General features: G+C 37.7%; 1 protein-coding gene across 10 annotated transcripts in view; it reads right to left on the reverse strand.

The window, feature by feature from the left end:
• Positions 1–25,895, reverse strand: part of FER (FER tyrosine kinase) — a 293,802-nt gene that overhangs the window by 74,911 nt on the left and 192,996 nt on the right. For all 10 annotated transcript variants that reach the window (XM_059693942.1, XM_059693943.1, XM_059693946.1 and 7 more), the window contains 2 exons: positions 24,244–24,359; positions 20,475–20,569 (listed from right to left, as the gene is read on the reverse strand). In XM_059693942.1, coding sequence (XP_059549925.1) covers positions 20,475–20,569; positions 24,244–24,359 — 211 coding nt within the window. The remainder of the gene's footprint in view (positions 1–20,474; positions 20,570–24,243; positions 24,360–25,895) is intronic.

Consider the following 25,895-nt stretch of genomic DNA (forward strand, 5'->3'; position numbering starts at 1 on the left):
GGGACATCTCAATTTAGATGCAAATTTTCATCTGAAAATATTTGATCTGTATTTAGATTTCATAAAATTTACAGTTATAAAGTAGATTCATATACATAGGTTGTTCCAAATATACTTAAAATTTTCATGTATCAATTTTTAAAACAATTAAAATGAAATATAATTATAAATTTAGTTTTTTTAAGAAGCACTATCCACATTTCAAAAGCTCAAGAGCTCAGAAGCTATATATGGCCAGGATTATCATGTAAAATAGTCTAGCCTTAAACTGCACTCATTATTAATACAGCATTGAAGGCTATGTTTTGATTATTTTTCTCTTGTTAGTGTATAATGTATTACATTCAAATAAAGAAGTCAGACAGAAAAAATCAAGAACCATATGATTTCACTCATATGTAGAATATAAAACTGAAAGCAAGAAATGAACAAACAAGACAATCAAACAAAAACGTATAGGCACAGACAACGGTGTGCTGGTTACCAGAGGAAAGGGGAAGATAAGGTAAAGGGGATCAAATATATGTCGTGACAGAAGATTTGACTTTGAGTGGTAAACACACAAAGCAATATACAGATGATGTATTATATAATTGCACACATGAAACATAATTAACCAATGTCACCCTAACAAATTTAATTTAAAAAGTTAAAGTATATTAGAATGGATGTTCTCTAAAAATAATCATTCCCACTTTCTAATAGGCCTTCGGATATTAGCCAGGTTTTTGCAAGAGAAATTAGCATTTTAATTGCCATTTCCTAAACTTTTTTATCCTCTTCACCAGGGCCTACGCTTCCTAAAATGGAACAACTCTAGAAGTAAAGACTTATCGGCTTTTTCTTTAATGAGAGTTCCTAGAAAATAAGAGCCTGCCTAATTTTCCTTATAATATTCTTTTCTGAACCTCTTCTCTTATTCACAAATCAAGTGTTATACAAATTTAGGTGAACCATTTACAAAATCAGTAAGACTTATGCTTAAAAATAACTTTAACACTATCAGACAGTTTACTCTTTTTTTGTTGTTTTTAGGAGAATATCAAATGTATTAAATTACTAGGAAGATTGTTGAAATAGTTTCTATCAATTTTAACTAATTTTCTGAACAAAACACATAAATGCCATAGTAAACAGCAAAACTAACCAACTTCTCACCTTTAATAGGTACAAAAATGTCTATTAAAATGGACTTAAAATTAATATTTAGTTCAAGTTATTATTTGGACCAATATTCCCATATATACATTAATTCTTTTGTTAGATATACGTTGGCCTATTTTAGAAAAAGTGCACCCTCTGGTTTTAAAACCTCATAGGATTTGTTTACACTGTGGAATAACTTTCAAGTGAAAACATCTTTTCTGAATTTGACTTAAAGCAGCATTATGAAAAAACTCCAATGTCGTGTCAAATCCTAATATTATTTCTCTCCCTAGTTAGCTCATATTCAGCACTTTCCCGTCTGCCTTCAGTTCTTTTTAAATTGTCTCCTTCTTACAATCCTCCTTGTACTCCCCACGCTGACCCCAGATTATAACCCCTGTAAAGAGAATTGTATAGACATCTACCACATGATATCTAGAACATAATATCTCAATAAACATTTTTGAATAAATGTGTAAAAAAAGTATTTATATCTCCTTCTTACAGCTTATAAGCTACCCATAAAGAAGTATTTTTCATTAATTTTAACATTTAGCTCCTCTCCAATATTCAGAACTATGCTTTTTAAATGCTTGTTAAATGTTAAAATAAAGACATTACATTTCTTATCAATAGCACCTGATGTACGCCATTAAAATCTTTACATTCCAACAATAAAACTTAGTGTATTTAAGACTCTGAGCTCTGTAACACTACTGTCTTATAAATCATATCATCTAAAAATGAAATGATTTTTGAAGAAGCAACCTTTGGTAGATAAGATTAAAACAACAAATGCATAATCTATGGGTAAACAAAGAAAAGACAACATTTAAATAGCATTAAAAATTGGCTGAAAAATGATGCCAAGTCAATAAAGGTAAGTATAGGCTGGCCAGTGTGGCTCAGTTGGTTGAGGGTCCTCCCATGCACAGAAAGATCCCGGGTTCGATTCCCAGTCAGGGCACATACCCAGGTTGCAGGTTCAGTCCCTAGTCCCGGTGTGTTCAGGAGGCAATGGATTGATATTTCTCTCTTTCATTGATGTTTCTTTCTCTCTCTCTCTCTCTCTCTCTCTCTCTCTCTCTCTCTCTCTCTCTCTTCCTTCCTCTCTCTATAAAAATCTATAAAAACATTTAAAAATAATTTATAAAGTGAAGGTAAAGTATTGGGAAAGAGGAGTTAGATACAGCTATTTCTAAATATATGACACAGCTAAAGATACAGATGAAGGGGAATCTGTCTCTTAGTTAATCCAACAAAAATTTGCCTTAGAGAAATGTCTTGCTTACAATCATTAAAGTAAAATTTAAATTTATTTCCAATTTATAGATTCAAGCCATAGACACAGTGTTCTTAAATAAAGGAGCAGAGCTGCACCATTCCACAGCCCTCGGCAGTTTCTTGCAGATTGCTGTAGAAAAGCAAGGCCTCCAGTAAGAATTAAATAATGATTCAGTACTGAAAGCCTGAGCCTTGGGCAAGTGCAAGCGTTAAGAACCCTGAAACTGCTCTAGCTGGTTTTGCTCAGTGGATAGAGCACTGGCCTGCAGACTGCAGGGTCCCAGGTTTGATTCCGGTCAAGGGCACATGCCTGAGTTGCGGGCTCGATCCCCAGGAGAGGATGTGCTGGAGGCAGCTGATCAATGATTCTCTCTCATCATTGAAGTTTTTCTCTCTCTCTCTCCCTTCCTCTCTGAAATCAATAAATATATATATATATATATATATATATATATATATATATATATATATATATATATATGAACACTGAAACAGGAAGTAAATACCCCAGGGGGCTAGAGTATGGAACTAAAGCCAGAATACGCAGAAAATAATTCAGACTGGCCAGAACTCTCCCCTTAGGCATGCTATTCATTGAACTTTATTAAGTGAGGAAGAACTGGAGTCTGACATCAGACCATGTAGTCTCAAGTATTCACTGAGAGGTTACTGTAGAGCAGGGTGAGGAACCTTTTTTCTGCCAATTTGGATAGTTATAACATCACTTGCAGGCCATACAAAATTATCAGCTTAAAAATTATCCAGCTATATTTGGTCAAACATTTAATTAACTCGCCCACAATGCTTTGGTAGGGCTAGACCACGGAGCAGGTGAGCCCCACTCCTGCTGTAGAGTCCCTTTGATCTCATTTTGTCATTTTCATTAAGTATCAAGTTAAAGAACCTCCCTTCGAATTTGTGATATACACAATAATTATATATGCAGCCCATGTGTATATATATGTGTATGCATGGATGGATATGTGTATGTGTGTGTATACATATAGCACAGAGTACCTACCTGGCCACTGCAATTAAGAATCTTGGTGTACAAAAAGAACAAAACAAGATCACTTCCCTTTTGTGACTCTGTCTTAACAAGGCTTATTTCTGTGGGTAGACTACATATTAAACTAAAACAGGGTGGATTATTTTCTAGCATTCTTCACCAGGATGAATTTCTAACACAATGCATTTTCATAGCCAACTTTGGCTTACTACAGAGAGCATGGCATGGTGCAAAGAGCATGGAGGTTGAAATCCAATTGACCTTGGTCTGATTAGCTATGTAGCCGTGAGTAAGCTGTTTAACCTTTCTAAACTTCTTTAAAAAAAAATAATAATAATTCCATTTATGTCTCAAGATGGTTTTGAAGACTGAATGTATCTAAAGAACTAAGCATGTGCCAAGCACATAATGCACACAACAAACATTACAACTTATTGTTGTTGAAGTTACCCATACTGATAATAGAGGAATATGTAAATTGGCCAGGACACCGCCAGGTAATGACCAATCAGGACAGGGCAGGGGCCGCAGTGGAGAGCTCTCTGCAAGCCTGCTCTGGGTTCCAAAGAGCATGGAGAGGAAGGGAGAGCAGATAGGCAGTTAGGGGAATCAGGCCAAAAGGGGAGAGCAGTTAGGGGGATCAGATCAGCAGGGGAGAGCAGTTAGGGGGATTAGGCCGACAGGGGAGCAGTTGGGGGCATCAGGCAGACAGGTGAGCAGTTAGGAGTCAGTGGTTCCAGATTGCGAGAGGGATCTCAGATTGGAGAGGGTGCAGGCCAGGCTGAGTGAACCCTCCCCCTTCCCCGTGCATTAATTTCATGCACCGGGCCTCTAGTTTCTTTACATAATATGAGAAAGAGCTGCAGTCAGGACTGGTTGCTTGTCATACATCTATTCTTCATTCACCTCAATTTATTTTAGAAGACTGCCCTTCTTCCATTTTGAAATGTATTAACCTCACCCCCAATAATTAAGGGTGGTTCTGGATTGGCTTAACCAATTAAGTCCATTTCCCTGTGCAAGTGACTGGTTCATGGACAGGCACACAACTTAATTCAGACCACTGATATACAAGGAGGTATTTAAGAGGGGAATGAATTTTTTTTGTGTGTGTGTGTGAAGAAAACTACCAAGAAAGCAGCATGCTTTGCTACTGAAAGCGTATAGACAGCATGAATAACACAAAGACTGGCAGTCTTCAAATGGAGCCACCACCGTGGAGAGCAAAGAGTGAAGGAAAGAGAATAGTTTTGGGTGACATGCTGGAGCCACTGGAGTAACTTCCTCAAGAGTAACTTCCCTCTAGACTTTTCAATTAAGTGAACTTACAAAATCTCTATAATATTGTATATAGTTTCTGTACTAGCAACTCAAAGATCCCTAATGGTTAAAATAATATCTGTATCAGAAGATTACTTGGAGAATTAAAAAATTTATATATATATAAATGTAAATGTAAAAATATGTATATATTTTACACACACACACATCTGGAATAAGTAAGAAACAATAAGAAATGCTTTATTATTGTTTGCAGCAACTTTTCGTAAGAGGATAGAAGCTATAACTCTCAATAGCTCTTAAAGATGTCTTACTCCATGCTGTGGAAATTTGGTCTTATCTGTTGTTCAGTATTAATGGAACACTGAGGAAGTAATCTCATTAAACAAACTTTGAGAAATTATATAAACAAGAATATTAATTTATCAATTTGTCTTGGAGAAAAGAGATCATCAGGGCTGTACTACTAATGATTTCTTGTCATTAAATCACATAGAAATCTTAATTTATCTTTGAACAACTTCAAAGTTTATTACATTAATAGGTACTAGTCTCTGGTGACATTTAAAATGTATAATTCATGTCCCATGTTTTTTAGGATATAAACTTGTTTCTAAGATGTTTGCTTTAGTTGTGTTCATTTATACATTTAAAACTAGAGACCCAGTGCATGAATTCGTGCATGGGTGGGGTTCCTCTGGGTGGCCTGCAGGGATTGGGCTGAAATCCACAGTCCAATGCCACCTGTAGCTCCTACCTGCTCATCCCAGCCCCACTGTGCCTACCATGGACTCACACCCAATCAGTTCTGATTGGGAGAGGCTTGTGCTGCTATAGCAGCGCTTGCTAGCCATGAGCTCTGCGTCTGGCGCCCTCCCAAGGGGAGTGCCCTGTGAGATTGGGCTGAAACCGGCTCTCTGACATCCACCAAGGGGTCCTGGATTGCGAGAGGGTGCAGGCCAGGCTGAGGGACCCCACCGGTGCACTATCGGGCTGGAGAGGGACCATCGGAGGGCTTCAGGGAGGGTCCAGCCCATCTTGCTCAGTCCCCAATTGAGCCGAACCCCAGCAGTAAGCTAACCTCCTGGTCAGAGCATCTGCCCTCTGGTGGTCAGTGCACATCATAGCAACTGGTCAACAATCTACCCCCTGGTAGTCAGTGCACATCATAGCAAGCGGTTAAGCAGCCTTAGCATATCATTAGCATATAATGCTTTGATTGGTTGTTCAGCTGTTCTGCCGTTTGGTCTATTTGCATGTTACCCTTTTATTATATAGGACATCTAATAATCAAAGTAACTAATAAATTGTAGGCAGCTTTTTGGAGGCTCCATTTATGCCATTGTTCAGGTTCTTAAAAAATAAACCTTTGCTCTTTAATCTGTACTAATAAAAGTTGTGGTTGTTAGCTGGCTCATCAAATATAAGGGGAAAAATCTATACAATCATAAACAATGTAAGCTGATTCAATTTGTACTCCATGAAACACAGAATAGATTTTATATAATAGGATATAAGCCAAAACAATTCTTGAAGAAAAAATCAATGCAAATACTGAAGCAGATGATACTGACTGCTACATGTTGGGTATGTGTAGTTAGGAGAGATTAATTGCACAGAAAAAAAAATTAACCAAGATGTCAAACAGGTGACAAGGTTTATACTAAGAACTATCCAAAGAAAGACTAAAAATAAGATATTAAAATACTCAATAAGAAGGTAGAAATGGATCAGTTTTGGAGGAAGATGAAACACTGAAAATAACTCCAAGAATGTAATAGCTTTCCTGGTTCTACTTTTTTTCTTTTAAAGAAGCACTTAGTGAACGGCTTACTATCTAAGTAGAAAAATTCAGCCCAGCCAGAAGTAGAGCTGAGTGTGTGGTTTTCCCAATTTGGGCTAATACGTGACATTAGTCTTTTCAGATGAGGTTCCTTAGTAGTCATGTTATGCTAACACTGCAGAATGGGGGGGCCTTCTGCATTTCTCCCTTGCAGATGATCTGTGAGAACATAACTTGATAGCAGTTATGATAACAGCTCTATGAAATGAAAGTACATCTCACAGGATTTCTAACTTGCTGGTTTCAAGGGGCACGATATGTGTGTGTGTGTGTATATATATATATATATATATATATATATATATATATATATATATATATAATCTTGCCAGACATTATGTGAACTGCCACTACAGATTCCAGGGTCTGCTTTCACAAACCCTTAGAATGTCAGGACTAGAAATTACTCTGGAAATAAGTTTTTTTATATTATGGAGGAGAGAACTGAATTTACCTAATTTATTTTAAGGTGGTGCTTTTGCTGATATTATTGAAATTCTAAGGCAAGCGAGCACTTCATAAGTTACATAAATGCCTAAATCAATGGGTCGTACACCTGAACTAATATATTATACATCAACTGTAATTTAAAAATTAAAAAATATTTTTAAAACTACAGAGAGCAGCAGAGTATGTACAGTAAGTTACTTATGTTAATACGACATATATTCATATACGTTTCAATTTGCAAAGAAAAGCACTGAAAGAATAAAACTAAAATTAAATAAACGAAATCAGACAGCAAAACCCTACAATAAACTAGTAAGAACTGCTGCCCCCAAGAAGAATTGCAAAGGGAAGGGGGATCTGAGCTGATCTGTCATTGTGTTTCCTACATATTCTTTGAAAGTAATAAGTAAAAAAATCCACTGCCTAAAACACAATTATTTGGGGAATATAATAAAAAATTGCTTATTCTCACTTAAGAGGCCCTTCATCACTCCATCTCTCCTACCATTGCAACCTTATTATATGCCAGTCTCTCCCAGGCTCAGTATGCCTCAGTCATTCTACTCTTCCTCCTGTTGCTCAAATATAAAAGCAATTCCTACCCATAGCTTTTGTACCTGCTATTCTCTGTGCCTCTTCCTAGCCCTTTGCAAAGGTAGACTGCTTTTATCTTTCAGGTCATAACACAAATGTCACCTCCTAGAGTTGTCTCCTAAGGCCTCTAAAATAAACTAGGTGCTACCTGTTGCCATATCTCTGAGAAATACTCTTTTTAGAGCAAAGTTTGCAATAAATTTATTTGTGATTAGTGTTAAATATATTTCTCTCCTGCTCCACTGAATTCACTGAGGGAAGAGATCATGGATATATTTTTCACCAATGTATATGGTGGATGAAACTCAGAAAGTGTTTATCAAATAAAGTAATTAATCCAAATGTCACAATGGAAAGTCTTTTTTTTTTTTTTTTACTTTATACTCTCAACGTTTTCTAAAAATCGTTATTGTTGAAAGTATTACATATGTCCCTTTTCCCCCCATTGGCTCCTTCTAGACACCCTCAACCCGACCCCAGGCCTGTACCACATTATTGTCTGTGCCCATGGGTTATGCAAATATGCATACAAGTTCTTTGGTTGATTTCTTCTCACCTACCCTCACCTTCCCTCTGAGATTCGACAGTCTGTTCCATGCTTCTATGTCTCTGGATCTATTTTGTTCATCAGTTTATTTTGTTCATTAGATAAGAATGTACAGTGTTAAAGAAAAAACAGGTATATTTCTAAGTTTCAAAGTCACTTAAATACAAGGTGATATAGGTGTTCTCAATAAGTAGTCATTTAGAGGGTTTATTTTTATCAAAGCCGACTAGTTTGGAATATTTTTAAAAGAATAATAAAAATCCTTCAAATTACAGCCTCATTAATTTAGAAATTCCACTTTAAAAAGAATGAAAGAATATGAAATTGACTCTTAAAAATAATCTCATTGACATACTTATAAATTCTTCAAATAATATTATGCATTATTTATTTTTAAAAAGCACTTTTAAAGATGGAAAAATTTGCAGAAACACAAGTATTTGCATCTTTTATCATATTCAACAAATGATAGATGTTACTATAGAAAGGGTTTCTTTATTACTTGTAGTAGTCAAGATAGAAAATACAGAAATATAGCACTTGCTGGTAGCAAATATCTTCTTAGAAGATAAATTAACTTGGAAATCTTTATCAAAGATCTTGATAAAGCTCTCAATACCATCTGACTAACGTGTAAGAGAAAAAAAAAAGTCTTAAAACACCAGTTGCCTACCTGAAAATATTTAATATGTGTAATCTCTTAAGATATGAAATGATTAAAAGATGCTATATAAAGTCACTTCTTTAATCTTTCAGTTTGCTATAGAAAGCCTTTCACTTTAATTGCAGATATTGTCAAATGTGATACTGTTGTCTCAATTTTGACACAGAAGACTTTAGGCAAAGTTACATTTTCTAGCAAAGGTTACATTTTCCAGGTGTATTTATTAGGTGCTTAATTTCAGGCACAGCTATTTCATGTTCTTCCTGAAATTGAAATTCATGCCCACAAATGGATACCAATGACAATCTACTTCAGCTTTACAGAGAAGGACAAATGAAGGCAAATAAGGAACAGGAAAGTTTCACATATACAAAACCTTGTTATAATGACAGTTCTAATATTATGTTTACATTTTCAATGACACAAGGCTATACAATTCTTAATATAAAGCACATTGCTTCAAGATGAATTTGTGAAGATGTTTTATGTTTAAATAGTATCTGAAAACCAAGGAAAGGAAATAAAGAGTACCTAAATGAGAAGAGAGATATTAAAAATGACCAGAAAACTAGTGAAGAAATGAGAAAAGAAAAATGCATAATGGATTTTCAGAAGTAATTAATTTGGCTTGTCATAAAATGAGCAGTTAACAAGTAGAAGATTGATTTCATCCTTAAAAGGGTATTCACATTTATGACACAATGAAAAACAATCTCTTAGACCTGGAGGGCTTAAAAGGTATTCAGTATTTTCTATGGTATTTGTCATAAATGTGAAGCTTTGTTTACATTATTTACCCTTGAAAGGTGATAAGAACAGCAAGAACCTACTAGTAGATGTTCAGATTAGGGTAACCTCCACAAGACGACTCCTTAAACTGAAATAGAGTGTCACTAAGATCTACAAAGCTTTGTATGGTTTGAACCCATTCCCTCTCTCTGACCTCATCTTCTACTCTCCTCTGACCCTTATTTCATCCTCTCTGCTCTCTCTGCAATCCCATGAAGTCTGGAATGCTCATACTCCAGATCCCCACAGACCTTGTTCCCTAACATTCATCAGGCTTTTACCCAAACGTCCTACCCTTCTGAGGACTTCCCTGGCCACTAAGACTTTCAACCTCTACCCATCCCAACAAATCCTATCGTCTTCCCTCTATGCTCTGTTTTCTTAATAACATTCAACATATTTACATTTTACTTATTTACCTAACATATTTCTTCCCCCACTAAAATTTAAGCTTCAAGAGAGCAGGAATTTTGGATTTTTATGAGGACTTTGGTCTGTTTTCTTCACTGTTGAATCGTTAGTACCTGGAATCATTGAGTAACTATTTGTTGAATAAATGAATGAATAAACTAACAGAATACCCGGCCTTAAATAGTAAGTAAAATTCAGTTTAAAGAATAATGGTACCTATGAATAGAATTATATACCTTCTCAAATACAAATCGGAAGGTTTTCATTTCTTCCACAATTTAGAAAGAGTCCAGGGTTTGTCTATCATTTCTGAATACACAGAACAACTTCAAACTAGAAAGGGATAAACTTTACAAAGGAAAGTAAGAATGTAACATTATAATATCTTTGGCTAAAACTACTAAGAGGCATTTGGGCATTTGTTTGGTTTTTACATAAAGTAGTCTATCATACATTTTAATGCAGTTAGAAAAAAACAAACATTCTCACTTTTCAACTTTCATCATGAATAATTTTTTTAAGAACTTTGTTTCAATTGATCTTCAGTTGTCTTTTAATCTTGAAAAAAATAGCTTGTGCTCCTCACCATTTAAATAGCTGTTTTCCTTATAATTCTGATAATATGAAAACCTCATATTAATAGGCACTCAGTTTCATATACACTGGAGTGATTACAGAGGAAAACCTATTTATTTGTAAAAACAAGAAATTATATCAAAATTTGATTTTTTAATTTCAGTTGGATTCACCAGTTTTACTAGTCCTATTCACACTTCTAAGATTTGCATTACATATAAATAGGGTTTCAAACATAATGCATATTTTCTTATTATTTAGAATATTACTTAAAACTTTATTTCTGAGTATTTTAAGACTTTTCCAGGTATAATAACAAAAGCGTAAAAATGAAAGCCTAACAAAACAACAGTAAAACTAACCAGTATCCTATATAATAAAAGGCTAATATGCAAATCAACCACACAGCAGAACAACTGGTCCCTATGATGCACACTGACCACTAAAGGGCAGACACTCAATGCAGGAGCTGCCCCCTGGTGGTCAGTGCACTCCCACAGGGGGAGAACTGCCCAGCCAGAAGCCAGGCTCACAGCTGGCGAACACAGCAGTGGTGGCGGGAGAAAGCATAAGAAGTGACGGCTTAGGCCCACAAGGAGCAGGTCTAAGCCGTCAGTCAGATAACCCCTGAGGGCTCCCAGACTGCGAGAGGTCACAGGCCATGCTGAGGGACCTTCCAAGTGCACAATTTTTGTGCACTGGGCCTCTAGTCTTAAAAGAACTACTTATTCCTGTGCAAGGATGCAGATGTGTTCCTAACTCCTACATTACTTTGAATCATTAAGCAACTTTGATTACCATGAAGAGTTTTTAAAAAACAGGATCTAAGAGCAAAACTATGGTTCATAACCTGCTTTGTTCTGCTCACCAAGCTATCTGCCTCCTTGCTGAAGCAAGTGCCATCAGATGCTCAGAATACACAGGGGTGTGCAAAAGTAGGTTTACAATGGTTTGCATGGCAAATAATAGTCTACACTAATAAAAGACAAAGATGCTAATTGACCGTACCTTTGCTATACCCTAAGCCACGCCCACCAGCCAATCACAGTGACTATCTGCAAATTAACCCAACCAAGATGGCAGCCAGCAGACACAAAGCTGGAGCAAGCAGGAGGCTTGGTTCCCCAGGTGATGGAGGAAGCCAAGCTTCCCGTGTGCCCTGAGCTGGCTGTGGCTTCCACTAATGGCAACAAAGTTTCAATTATAGAAGACAAATAAATCCCAGATACCTGCTTCCAGCCAGCCTCCACTGGGAGCTTGGGTGGCCGGGGGCCGTGGCCAGCCTGCAAACAGCCATCAGCCCCTCACCCAGGCTGGCCACACCCTCATGGGGTGAGGGTATCCGCTGCGGGGCTTAGCCAACCTGAAAACGGCCCTCAGCCCCTCACCCAGATTGGCCAGGCATCCCAGCAGGACCCCCCACCCTGAAAGGGCTGTGGCCAACCTGCAAACAGCCATCAGCCCCTCATCCAGGCTGGCCAGGCACCCCAGGGGGGACCCCCACCCTGAAGGGGCTGTGGTCAGCCTGCAAACAGCCATCAGCCCCTCATCCAGGCTGGCCAGGCACTCCTATATAATAAAAGGGTAATATGCAAATTGACCCTAACAGCAGAACGACTGGGAATGACTGGTCACTATGACACACACTGACCACCAGGGGGCAGATGCTCAATGCAGGAGCTGCCCCCTGGTGGTCAGTGTGGTCCCACAGGGGGAGCTCTGCTCAGCCACAAGCCAGGCTGCCGGTTGCCAGTACAGCAGTGGTGGCGGGAGCCTCTCCCGCCTCCTCAGCAGCGCTAAGGATGTCTGCCTGCAGCTTAGATCTGATCTCTGCTGGTAAGTGGACATCCCCCGAGGGTTGCCTGGCTGCCAGAGGGATGTCTGACTGCCAGCTTGGGCCCGATACCCCAGGGAGCAGGCCTAAGCCAGCAGGTGGTCATCCCCTGAGGGGTCCCAGACTGTGAGAGGGCACAGGCCGGGCTGAGGGACGCCCCCCCTAGTGCACACATTTTTGTGCACTGGGCCTCTAGTTAATAAATAATACTACTACAATGAATTCTGTTCCCCATGCTCACAACTGTAAACCTACTTTTGCCCAACCCTGTAAAAAACATATGAGCAATATTGCGCAGATATATTCACAATGCATCTATGGTTCAAATGTACCATGTAAACCTGTTTGTTATAACATAACCTTTGCTCATTGATAAAGAAATCCCTAGGCACTTCTTTTAAACCACTCAAGTTAAAGAAGCAATAAAGTAATAGTCATATTTTAGGTTTCATTTCTCATATCCTCCTTCTGGCTTAATGTTTTCAGCATTTAGCTCAGCCTATGGGAAAGAACATGCACTTAGAAGGAAGTGGTCTACCTGAAAAACAATAGGAAAATGCCAGTATCACAGGTGTGTAATACCACCAGGTTGTCAATTTAGGTAATATGCAAAACAAAGTCACTAATTTCAAAGGATATTAGTGCTTTTAGTGTCTGGAGAAATGGCCAGTTTAACTATTTCATCTACATTTACTTTGGGATATTAGGCAGCAAATGACACATTATGATAGTCCAACATATCATTTGGCTAATAAAGAAATATAAATTTAAATATGCCATTCCCTTTAGAAAGTTGTTTTGTAAATATTTTAATTATATCAAAATCTATTATCTATGATATAAGTTGGCAACAGAGTGCATTGACTTTGCTTTTCATTAATGTATTATACTTGAACTACACAAAATAAAGGCCAATGTGTAAGTTTAGATATTTTAACATCAGTTAATATATTTAAAAAAAGTTACCCATTCTCCAAAAATGAAATTTACTATGCACTTTTTTATAATTATACTCATTGAGACTCATACCAAATTTGATTTAAAAGAGTATTCTATCAACATCTCCAAACAACATGAAGTAAGAAACTCCACAAAATTAGGTTCTTCTTTAATAATTTATTAGCAAAATAAAACACCCAGCCATGGAGCTGACATATCTTATAATTTTTGGTAAAAAGTATTAATCTGAGAATTGCTACGTTATCCTTTCTCTTGAATTCACAATTTGCTGCTGTGAAGTGATACTGTTAATACAACTGGGGATGGGTTAAATCTGTAAGGCAAGGTGCCAGGGCATAGTTTGAGGACTCTCTTTCAGTGAGTGCCAGAAGCCATGTTCCTGAATGTTTTGTTGGTATAATTTGCCCTTTTCTACATTTATGATGAGTGAGAGAAACACATGCAAGGTAAGTATCCAGAGCCAAAATGCTGGGAGCTTATTTTTAAAGGAATGGGAACTGTCATTTCCAGGGACTACTAAATAAAATAACCCCCTATTGCTATAATATCACATCACTGAAATTGCTTTAGTTGATTCATGATGAGTTGACAGGGCAAAATGTTTATTTTTAAAAAGAATTTAATACAATGACAAAAATTCATGAAATTACCTATAAAAATTACAAATGGAAACAAAAAATTTTTAAAAAATGCTGACAATGGAAAGATGTCTACTGAAAGTGTAGAGATATTTATGAGAACGGTATTATTATGTCCAGATTTCTAAGTAAAATCTCTATACAATACAAACTATATAAGCTCGACTCCTTTTTTTAAAGCATCTTATAAAGATGAGATATATTTTGATGATTTCTAAAAACTGGTAAAAATTCTTCAATAATTCTAAAAGTTCCAAAGCCATAAGTCATTCTAAAATTCAGATAAGTACGAGGATTGCCCAGGGGCACACATCTGTGTGAGCTGAGGAATGTACCAGATAATATAACATTCAGTTACTTCCAGGAAGTTCTGAACTCAAAGAGAACATCCAGGTCAGAAAGGAGGAGGCAGTTTACAAGTTTCTAGTGAAAGAAAGAGTGAAGACTGGCATTTTCTAAGGCTTGCTAAAATTAGCACCTCTATACCCAGGATGTGCAGAGACATGGTAGTAGAGGTTAAACTGCTTGCTTAGTCTCCTATCCATCAGGGTATCTTGTGGCAGCCCTAATTTAACCAGATAAAAAACAAATGACAGATGCTTGCACCATAAATATTCCTTTTTTAAAGTCATGTTTGTCACAAACAACTCATTTCCCTCATTTGAATTCCTAAGTAATACACAACTTGTTTGTAAAATAAAATGGGGTCATATGTCAGCATATTAGAGGGTTTTTTGTTTGTTTTTGTTTTAGTATTTCCTAGTTCCATTTAGAATTGCCTTTTGTTAGATTTTACTTATGCAGCAACTCATAGCAAACAAGTAAATAAATAAGGTATTTGTAATTCAAGAGATGATTCAAATGAAAACAGGATTACCTTGGGAGTATTCACTCTAAATGTGAATTCTCAAATGCTTATAATTTCTTCAAACATTACTGTGGTTAAAATATATTTCGGATTTGATTTCAATGGGCTCAGTTATCTGACGTGAACAGCAGCATATTAAATCTTCGCATAATACATTCTTGAAATGGCTTGCATATTAGTCACTAAGCAGTTATTAAATTTTGCTTTTAAAGTTTTCTAAATCTTCTCTCCACAGCTTGATCCCCATAGAGAAAAAAGTAACTCAAACAAAAATTTTTCTGTTTACTGCAATAGCTATTTACTTATCTGTGCACCAGGTTGAGAAATTATGGAACAAGGATTCATGTATTTGCTCATAGAGTATCTTGCATAGACATTGGCTTGAATTTTCATTTATATTTTCAATTCATAAAAGGATTATATATTTTGGCCCCCTTATAAACTGAATGACAGTAGAAAACAGAGCACGATTTTCCACTTGCTGTTTAATTGATGCTGACAAGTCGCTTTAAACTCCCTAAATTTCATTTAGCTTATTGGTAAGTGAGGATAAAAATACTGCCTGCTAGGACAAATGACATAATGTTAAAGTGCTGTGACGACTGTAAAATTTTATGTAACTGTAAAATGTTTTATATTATTATGCTACTTTTATAAGAATGAAAACCATCTGGTTATTTCCCCATCGTGCCTACTATAAAAAGAGAAAAGGACAGAGAAACACTGTTTTAGAGTGTTCTGAGAGTTTGTTATGAAAGGTTTCAAATTTAAGAAAAATTTTCCTAACAACTAAAATATTATAGGTTAAAGCTAAAATTCAGAGGCAATCTAATCTAGCCACTTTAGTTCTACATATAAGGAAAGAAAGACCCATGAAAAAAAAAAAAAAAAAAAAAGAAAGACCCATGAAGGCTAAATATTACAACATACAAACCAAACAGTCACAAATGATGGTAGAATGGGAAGAACTAAAGAAATTTTAAATGTCCCAATTTGTTTGTGGGTCATTCTTAGATAGAATTATAATAAAGGGGTAGGATTAGAGTTAGTGGCAGGGGCAGGTTTAGAGTTTGAGTTAAAGTTCTTGCCAAATTATAGCATTTTTACTTTTTAGCCAATCTTACCTAACAATAGACAAACATGTAAATTGACCATACCTTCGCTACGCTAACCAGACAATCAGGAGAGTATGCAAATTAACCTAACAAAGATGGTGGTTAATTTGCATAGGTAGGCTCCCAGTGGTGGAGTGAAGCCTGATGGCAGGGGGGCCAGAGCAGCGACGGCCCTGGGGCCGGCGGAGCAGCAAAAGCCTCACAGCCCCGGAGCCGGCTCCGGCTGGAGCCTGGCCAGAGCGAAGGCCCGGGTGCCGGAGGAAAACCCGTGCCAGCAGCCAGGGGAAAGGAAGGCCTATTGCACGAATCTCTTCATGCAATAGGCCTCTATTTATAAAATAAAAATGATAATTATGAAAACACACAAATGGTTTTGTATCAAGCACTCTAAGAGACAGATGTCTATACAAATATCTATATCTCTCTATCCAAATATCTATATCTATCTAACTGTCTATTATTGATATAATGTGTATTTACATACAATCACAGTGTGTTCATCCTTACAACTTAATTATTCTTTCTTTACAGGTAAGGAAACTAAGACACAAAGTTTAAGGAAGTTGACCAAGATCGCACAACTTATTAAGTGGTTGTGTCAAGCTTTCAGGCAAGACTGACTGGCCGTTGGGCCTTTTTTAATTTACTTTTATGATGAATGGGTGTTAGATTTTGTCAAATGCTTTTACTGTATCAATTGACATGATAATGTGCTGTTTCTTTTTTTAACCTATTGATATGATGGATTATATTAATAGATATTTAAATTTCAAAATCAGCCTTGCATACCTGGGTTAAATGCCTCCTGAGTTTTTCATAACCATATACTTATGAGCTCTTTATCTCATAGTGGAAATATTTTTTAAAAGGAACTTTATGCTTTTGTGATTATTTAGCTTTACAAATTCTGATGTGTTCACATTAATGAGAAAGGAAAAGAGTGCATAGGACTGTATTGACAGAAAAAAGTAGAGAATGGGAAGAATTTGTTACCAAGGCTTAAGTTGAAAATGTCATAAAATTATGAGTCCATTATTTTTGAACGTAATATTTTGGCCCAATTTTTATGATATTAGAAAGTGAGATATAACTAGCTTAGCACCAGCTATGTCTTAAAAGTGCACATTCCATATGATCCATTCATTCTACTTCAAAGTCTTAAAATACTCAGCAATAAAGTTTAATGTAATATTCTAAGTAATAAAATATGCACTTTCCCTAGAAATATGAGAGCACATGTCCATTCAAAGACTTGTGCATGGATGTTTACATTAGCTTCATTTGTAGTAGCCCCAAACAGAAAACAATCCCAAAGTCTATTAACAGCTGAATGGATAAACCCTGGTAAATTCATGTATTCTAAATCTACTCAGCAATAAAAAGGAATGATGTTACAACACAAACAGGTACTAGACTGCATGATTCCATTCATGTAAAATTCTAAGAAATATTCATATATAGTTTCAAAAAGCAATCAGTGGTTGACTGCAGAGGATGGCTGACTGGAGAGGATGACCGAGAATGTCAGGAGGAAGGAACTAAAAGGAGGCATGAGAAAAATTTGGGGATGATTGACATGTTCATTACTTTGGTTGTGGAGATGGTTTTAAGGGTGTAAACATGCCAATACAATAAAGTATACATATATAAAAAGCATATTAGAAATATTTTTTATATCCTTTTAGGTTTCTTCTTTGTTGTCATTAAAGGCAACAAAGCAAATCCTTTGCAGTTATTACATATTACAGTAAATCTCATAAAGATCAAATTATCAACACTAATAAAAGAGAAAAATGGTAATTGGCGTATGAGCTACCCTTTTCATTGGCTAATCAGGGCTATATGCAAATTAACTGCCAACTAAGATTGGCAGTTAACTGCCAACAAGATGGCGGTTAATTTGCATATGCAGGCACAATGCAGGGAGGCGAAAGGGAAAGCAGGAAGAAGCCCCCTGCCACTGACAGTGATCGGAAACCCAGGGGGGAGCTACGAGCTGGGGGGCAGGGCAAAGGCGGCCCTGGGGCCGCCTTTGCCCTGCCCCCCAGCCATGATCGGAGAATCAGGTGCCTTTGCCGCCCTGGCCAGTGATAGCAGGAAGTAGGGGTGGAGCCAGTGATGGGAGCTGGGCACGGTCAAAGCTGGCAGTCCCAGGAGCTAGGGGCCCCTTGCCTGGGCCTAAAGCGAAGCCCACGATCGTGGGGCCGCTGCAGCTGCGGGTCCCCGCTGCCCGGGCCGGATGCCTCAGCCAGAGGCGTCCTGCAGGGGCAGGGGCGGAGCCCGTGCGATCGCAGCGCCCCCCGCTGCCACTGCAGGTCCCCGCTGCCCGGGCCGGATGCCTAGGCCAGAGGCGTCAGGCCTGGGCAAGGGGCCAATCCTGCGATTGGAGGGTGATGGGGGTCAACGCCTGAGGGCTCCCAGTATGTGAGAGGGGGCAGGCTGGGCTGAGGGACACTACCCCCCTGCCACCCAGTGCACGAATTTCGTGCACCGGGCCCCTAGTATAATATATAATTATATATTCCACAACAGAAAGAATTACAATGAAAATAAATAAAAAATGTACTGTGTCAGTTTGAAGTTATCTTTGTTGACAAAAGTTGTTAACCAAAAACCCTGGAGGTGCTGAAAGTCACAAGACATACAAAGACAAGGTCCAAGACAGATTACATTTTTCTTTGTCCGCATGTAAATTAGTTCATAGTTCATAAGTGACCAAAAGCACTATGGGATTATTATATACAACCAAACTAAAGTATGTGTGTTAATGTACTTGGAAAATGATACAAATGAACTATATATAAGATACTATTATTTCACTGTTATAATATGAAACAAAATAGACTAGTTTTCTAAACATAAACATTATACATAGCTACATTCCATATGTAACTGCACTGCAATAATTTATTTTCTCTTTTAAGAAGTTGGTTGCCATTTTCTAAAAAATAGCAAAGTATTATAGACTATAAAAATATTGAGTGTGTGTCCATGCTCTTTGTCATCAGGAAAATATTAAAATCAGAGAGATTGAACATATAAAAGTAATAAAACATGGCATTAAAATGTCATTGAATGGGACTACATCACACTGAAAAGTTTTTGCACAGCAAAGGAAATCATCAACAGAATGAAAGACAACCCACTGAATGGGAGAACATATTTGCCAAGGATACATCTGATAAGAGGTTAATATTCAAACTTTATAAAGAACTTATAAAACTCAACACCAAAAAAGTAAATAATCCAATTAAAAAATGCTCAAAGGAATTCAATAGATACTTCTCCAAAGGGGACACACAGATGGCCAATCGACATATGAAAAGATGCTCAACGTCACTAATCATCAGAGAAATGCAATTTAAAACCACAATGAGACATCACCCCACACCTGTCAGAATGGCTAGCATCAATAAACAAACAACCAACAAGTGTTGGTAAAGATATGGCGAAAAGGGAAACCCTGTTCACTGTTTATAGGAATGCAGATGGGTGCAGCCACTGTGGAAAACAGTATGAAGTTACTACAAAAAATTAAAATGGAACTGCCTTATGGCTCAGTGATTCCACTTCTGAGAATTTACCCAAAGAAACACAAAACACTAAGTAGAGAAAGAATATATACACCATTATGTTCATTGCAGCATTATTTACAACTAGAGGCCCAAATCGGGCCTAAACTGGCAGTGGGACATCCCTCTTGCAACCCAAGACCGCTGACTCCTAACTGCTAGCCTGCCTACCTAATCACCCCTAACCACTCACCTACCTGCCTGATCATGCCTAACCACTAGCCTGCCTGCCTGATCGCCCCTAACTGCTCACCTGCCTGCCTTATGGCCCCTAATCACCTCTGCCTTGGCCCCCGTAGCCACGGCTTGTCGGGTAGGACGTCCAGAAGGACGTCCGGACATTTGTTTGGCTGTCCGGTCTAATTAGCATATTATGCTTTAATTATTATAGATAGCCAAGATTTGGAAGCAGCCCAAGTGTCCATCAAGAGATGAGTGGATAAAACAGCTATGGTACATTTAGACAATGGAATACTACCCGGCCATAAAAAGGAAGAAAATTTACCCTTTGTGACAACATGGACAGAACTGGAGAACATGCTAAGTGAAATAAGCCAGTCAGAGAAAGACAAAGACCTTACGATTTCACTCATATGTGGAATTTAATGAACAAACTGAACTAACAAGCAAAATAGAGACAGAATCATAGTAGAGCACATAGACAGCTCTGTTGGGGAGGGGAGTTTGAGGGGGGTGGAAGGATTGAGCAAAAAAGGGAAAAAGAAAAACGAAAGAACTCCTTGGACATGGACAACAGTGTGGTGTTTGCGGAAGTGGAGGAGGGTGGGTGGAGGTAGAAGAGGGTATAGGGGCATAAATGGTGATGGAAAATAAAACAAAATAAAATAATTTAAAATAAAATGTCATCATGGAAACTTCTAAAATGCTATTACCTGAAATCAGTTCCATAATGATGTAGATCGGCTGTCTCTGTGTGCAAACTCCTATAAGTTTGACAATATTGGGATGATCGTATTGCTTGAGAATTCTGGATGAGAAAAGAATAAGAATAATTATGCATTAACCTATGATTATAAGTAATGTACACAAGTAGAATATAGTTTAATCAATATAACTCATTTTTTAAAACTTCAGTGTGAACCCAAATTGTAATAGGATATATGCAAATTTTGATAAATCTTGGCAAAATATAGGTACAAATCAGTCAATTATCCTTAATTCCATTAAATATTCACTTAAAATTATTATTCGCTCTGAATGACTAACATCCATGCTAAATAGGAATAACTTACTTAGTCTAAAACATTTAGAACTCTTCCAAATATCTGGACTTAGCCACCCACCACCACAAAAACATAGCTGAAAAGCATGAGTGAACTCAAAACTGTAAGCTTCTAGGGTAACATCTTTTTGTTTTGCTCTATGTACACACTTGATTTAAAATACTTAAAAATAAGAATCTAATTCATGTTGATAAACACCATCAGGTAATCCCTTCATTAAATTTTATAATCAGAGCTTTCTTGCTGACCATAATCAATCTCAAAATAGTAAGAACGCAAAAGTTTTGAGAAAGCTGTCAAAAGGTTAAATAATAACTGAGTAACAGAGTTTCAGTATCAAGTTAAGCGGAAGCAGAGAAGACTTAGTTTGGATAAGGCAAAATTTCAGTGGGTTATAAAATAGCACAGACTCCTAGCTCGAGTTAAAAGTAGATTCGATTCCCTCAGAGGCCTATCTACCCTGGTGATTTCTATTACCAAATTTTACTCCACATTATTCTATTGACATAGTTATAAGCTCACTTATATTTCAAAGACGCAGTTTCCTTGCCTAAGAGAATGAAAAATAACATTATTTGGAGAAAGATAAAACAATTTATATAAATTTTATACATGTACAACTAAAGCAGGGATACATCTAAGAAAAATGTTTCATATTGAAAATACAGATTGATTTATAAATGAAAAAATAAACTTGAAAGAATTCTAGAAATAAGGGAAATATTCTGACAATAACTTTGAATTTGCAACTTCTACAAAGAATTAAGAAGACAGTTTTAAAATGTTTGACTTTAGCCGAAACCGGTTTGGCTCAGTGGATAGAGCGTCGGTCTGTGGACTGAGGGGTCCCAGGTTCGATTCCGGTCAAGGGCATGTACCTGGGTTGCAGGCACATCCCCAGTAGGAGATGTGCAGGAGGCAGCTGATCGATGTTTCTCTCTCATCGATGTTTCTAACTCTCTATCTCTCTCCCTTACTCTCTGTAAAAAATCAATAAAATATATTAAAAAAATGTTTGACTTTAATTCAAAATGTCATTTCTGAAGCTGGAAATTGCTTAGTAAAGAAATTCCAAAAAACAGCCAGCCTGAATTCCAATAATATTAAATAGCTAACTATAGAGCTCTATCATCTATTAAAGTACACTTAAAAGTTTTTGCATGGATATAATTTTATTTATTTATTTATTTATTTATCAAATATATATTATTGATTTTACAGAGAGGAAGAAAGAGGAATAGAGAGTTAGAAACATAGATGAAAAACACTAATCAGCTGCCTCCTGCAAACCCCCTACTGGGGATCAAGCCTGCAACCAGAATCGAACCCAGGACTCTTCAGTCCAAAGGCTGACATTCTATCCACTGAGCCAAACCAGTCAGCGCTATAATTTTTATTATTAAAATAAAACAATCTCATTTTAGAAAAGCAAGCTAAACTCTCTATTTTTCAATAAAACAATCACAAATTAGAAAAGAAAAAAATTAAAGATTTTTGAAAATGTTGGATATAATTTATACCATAATAATACCTATGGATGTCCTAATATATAAAAACCCAGGGTCCATAACAACCGACTGAAGGCTCGACTGAACACCAGAAGTCAGTCCTGCAGTCAGTGCTGGGTCGCCATGCAGCAACCCAGCACTGACTGCCAAGGGGGCTGTGGATCAGGCCAAGAGAGAGGCAGGGTCTGATCCGCAGCCTCCATGGCAGCTATTGATCAGCCGTTGCCTCTTTCTCTCCATGCTTTGCCAGCAGCCTCGCCTCTGTTTCTCTCTGGGCCTCCATGGGGGCTGCTGATCAGGCCCAGAAACACTGACTGGCATAGAAACCGACCAATCAGAACCAAATTGGCCAGCAGGGTAAGGCAGTTGGAGGCGAGATCAGCCGGCAGGGGAAAGAAGTTAAGGGTGATCAGGCAGGCAGGCAGAGGCAGTTAGGGGCGATCAGGCAGGTAGGTAGCTAGGCAGGTGAGCAGTTAGGACCAGTGGTCCCAGATTGCGAGAGGGATGTCCGATTAGAGAAGGTGCAGGCTGGGCTGAGGGAAACCCCCCTCCATGCACGAATTTTGTGCACTGGGCCACTAGTCTATAAAATAATAAATCTATGAATTTAAAATCTTTGAACTTATTAGAGTATTTTTTTCTAAATTGCCAAAAATACACCTGAAATGGGGTTTCAACTTTATTCTGTAGATAATATTCAATAAATGCATCATACCAGTTTACTCTTTTGCTATCAATACTCATTTTCAGATAAATGGAAAAATGTACATGAAAATGCTCCATGCCATGGGACTTAGTTCACTCACTGCCATGTTCCCTCATTGCCATATCCTCTGTTCTCCATGACACTTTACAAAAACTTATGTTTTACACACTAGATCATGATGGAGACACACATACCCCCCAATACACTCACACCTCCCTCTTTCCCTTTACACCAGGGGTGAGGCACGTCAGGCCCTCGAAATCATTTGGTCTGGTACTGCCAAGGCATTAGGGGTGAGTTAATTAAATGTTTAATCAAATAAAGCAGGCTAATTTTTAAGTTGATAACTTTGTGTGGCCTGCGAATAATGTTATAAATATCCAAATAGCTGTTGGCAGAAAAAAGGTTCCCCACCCCTGCTTCACACCAACAATCTATAGATCCATCTATTTTCCTCCTCTCCCATTCATCCATCCATCTCCCAAACATATGTCTATCCTCACTCTGTCCAAAAACCTTTCAATTTGTTTTGTGCTTCATTGTATAAACTAGATGTTACAATTAACCGAATGGTTTTAACTATCTGCAATATAGAGGTAGCAAATTGGAACATTAAATTTTAGCTAAAAATAGGAAAAAGACAATCATCTAAAAAGATCAATTAGAAAAGAAACAATATGCAAATTCCAGAACAAATGCCAGACACTAAATTAAAGAAGGCATATGAGGTTCTTAGAAAAGAAAACTAACAAATGGAAAAAAAGAATTAAGTGATAATATCTAAGTAAGGTAGGGGAGATGAAGTTATATATCTAAATACTTATGTAAACTATATATTTTATATGTAGAATATAGTAATATTTTTATTATAAGGAAAATCACAACTTTGCATATATACATATGTATGTATATGTATGTGTGATAAAAGCAAAAAATACTGCAATTTTTTTTCAAACACTTGAAGAATACTCACTGTTTTTTAGCACCTGGTTCTTTTCACTGTGCTTACCTAAATGACCTATAGTCTCACTCAAAAACAGAAACTTTCTGATTCCACATTGTATAAGTGCTTACTTTTGGACGAGGGCTCTGAAAATGCTTATTTCCACTTTAGCAAATTATAATTTATGATATCTTCAAAGTTACATTTTAGTGAGTCATTTATATTATAAATACACACTTGACATAATTTTAAAGAACTCACTTGGCTTCTTGTAAAAATTTTATTTTCAGTTCCTGAGGAAGATCTTCTTTACATGTTTTAACAGCAACAGCAGTTTTATCCTTTAATATGCCTTTATATACTTCACCAAAATTTCCCTGAAAATACAAATACACTCATTGTTTGAGGGGTAAGACAGCCACATAAATCTTCACAAAATACAAAAAAAGCATGTAATGGTACATTTTTAATTAAAGCATTCAGCATTATTCAAAGTTTGAAGTGGAAATCAAGATTGGGAATGTTGCTCTTACAAACGCTCTCAAGTTTAAATATGCTACTCAATACACCAAATATTTTGGGACAACTGAAAATGAAAATAGGGAAAAAATTTAAGAAAATAGGACAAAAGGAAAAACTCAAATTTCACATTGTCAAAATATCTGAGTTTCATTACATCCAGTTTCCTTTATCTGCAATTTATTAAATTTAAAAAATTACCCATTAATGTTTGAAGATAAAGCAGAGATTTTGCAAGGTGACTGTTGGTGTTGAGCCACACAGCTATATGTCAGTTGGAGAGGAGTGAGAGTAAGAGACTAGGGCAGAGACAACAGAACTAGGAAGACGAAGGACTGTCAGCCACTGTTGTAGGCTGTCAGTCTCTGGAAGGTACCAAGGAAGAAGAGGTTCTTATCCAAATGCCCATGTCACTGGTGATGAATTCATTTTCTATCAAATGTATGAACACCTAACCTTATTCTATGGCAAAAACGTATTTTGACTTAAGGTGCCTAATTTCCAGTTTGAAGTCATTTTTCTTTTATTATAAGCACAAAACATTACAGAGAAGACCTATAAGGCTAACACAATAATTATTTTTTAGTGTTCTCTTAAAGTTTTTCTACATATGCTTACATGTTTTTATAAAGCTACTAGAGGCCCGGTGCGCAAAATTCATGCATGGGGAGGGGTCCTTCAGCCCGACCTACACCCTCTCCAATCTGGGACCCCTCGGGGGATGTCCGACTGCCTCTCACAATCCGGGACCGCTGACTCCTAACTACTCATCTGCCTGCCTGATCACCCCTAACCACCTCTGCCTGCCTGCCTGCCTGATCTCCACTAACTGCTCCCCTACTGGCCTGATCACCCCTAACCACCTCTGCCTCGCCCTGCACCCAGGACCCAGGATTCCCTCCTCTGGCCAGTTGCAGACACCTGGGGCCCAGGCTTCCCTCCCCCTGGCTGGCTGCAGGCATCCAGGACCCAGGCTGGCTTCGCCCGGGCCAGCCGCAGCTGCAAGGGACCGTGGGCGGGCAGCTTCATCTGGGCCGCAGCTGCAGGTGCCCAGGACCATGGGATAGGCATCTTGTCCCTTTCCTGGGCCACAGCTGCAGGCACTGGTGCCCAGGACAGTGGGGTGTGTGGCTTGTCCCTCTCCTGGGTCGCAGGAGCAGCTGCTGGTGCCCCAGACTGTGGGGCGTGTGGCTTGTCCCTCTCCTGGGCTGCAGCCTAGCTGGTCCACATTCCTCTCTCACGAGCTCATTTGTGCCTGGATGGTCCTCATTCCTCTCTCCCCAGTGTTGAGCATCTGAGCCTTACTGCATGATGGTGTGAGGATGTGATGACCATTTGCATATTAGCTCTTTATTATTATGGACTAGGGGCCCGGTGCACGAAATTCGTGCACT

The sequence above is a fragment of the Myotis daubentonii genome, chromosome 4, assembly GCF_963259705.1.
Source record: "Myotis daubentonii chromosome 4, mMyoDau2.1, whole genome shotgun sequence".
NCBI classification, from domain to species: Eukaryota; Metazoa; Chordata; class Mammalia; order Chiroptera; family Vespertilionidae; genus Myotis; species Myotis daubentonii.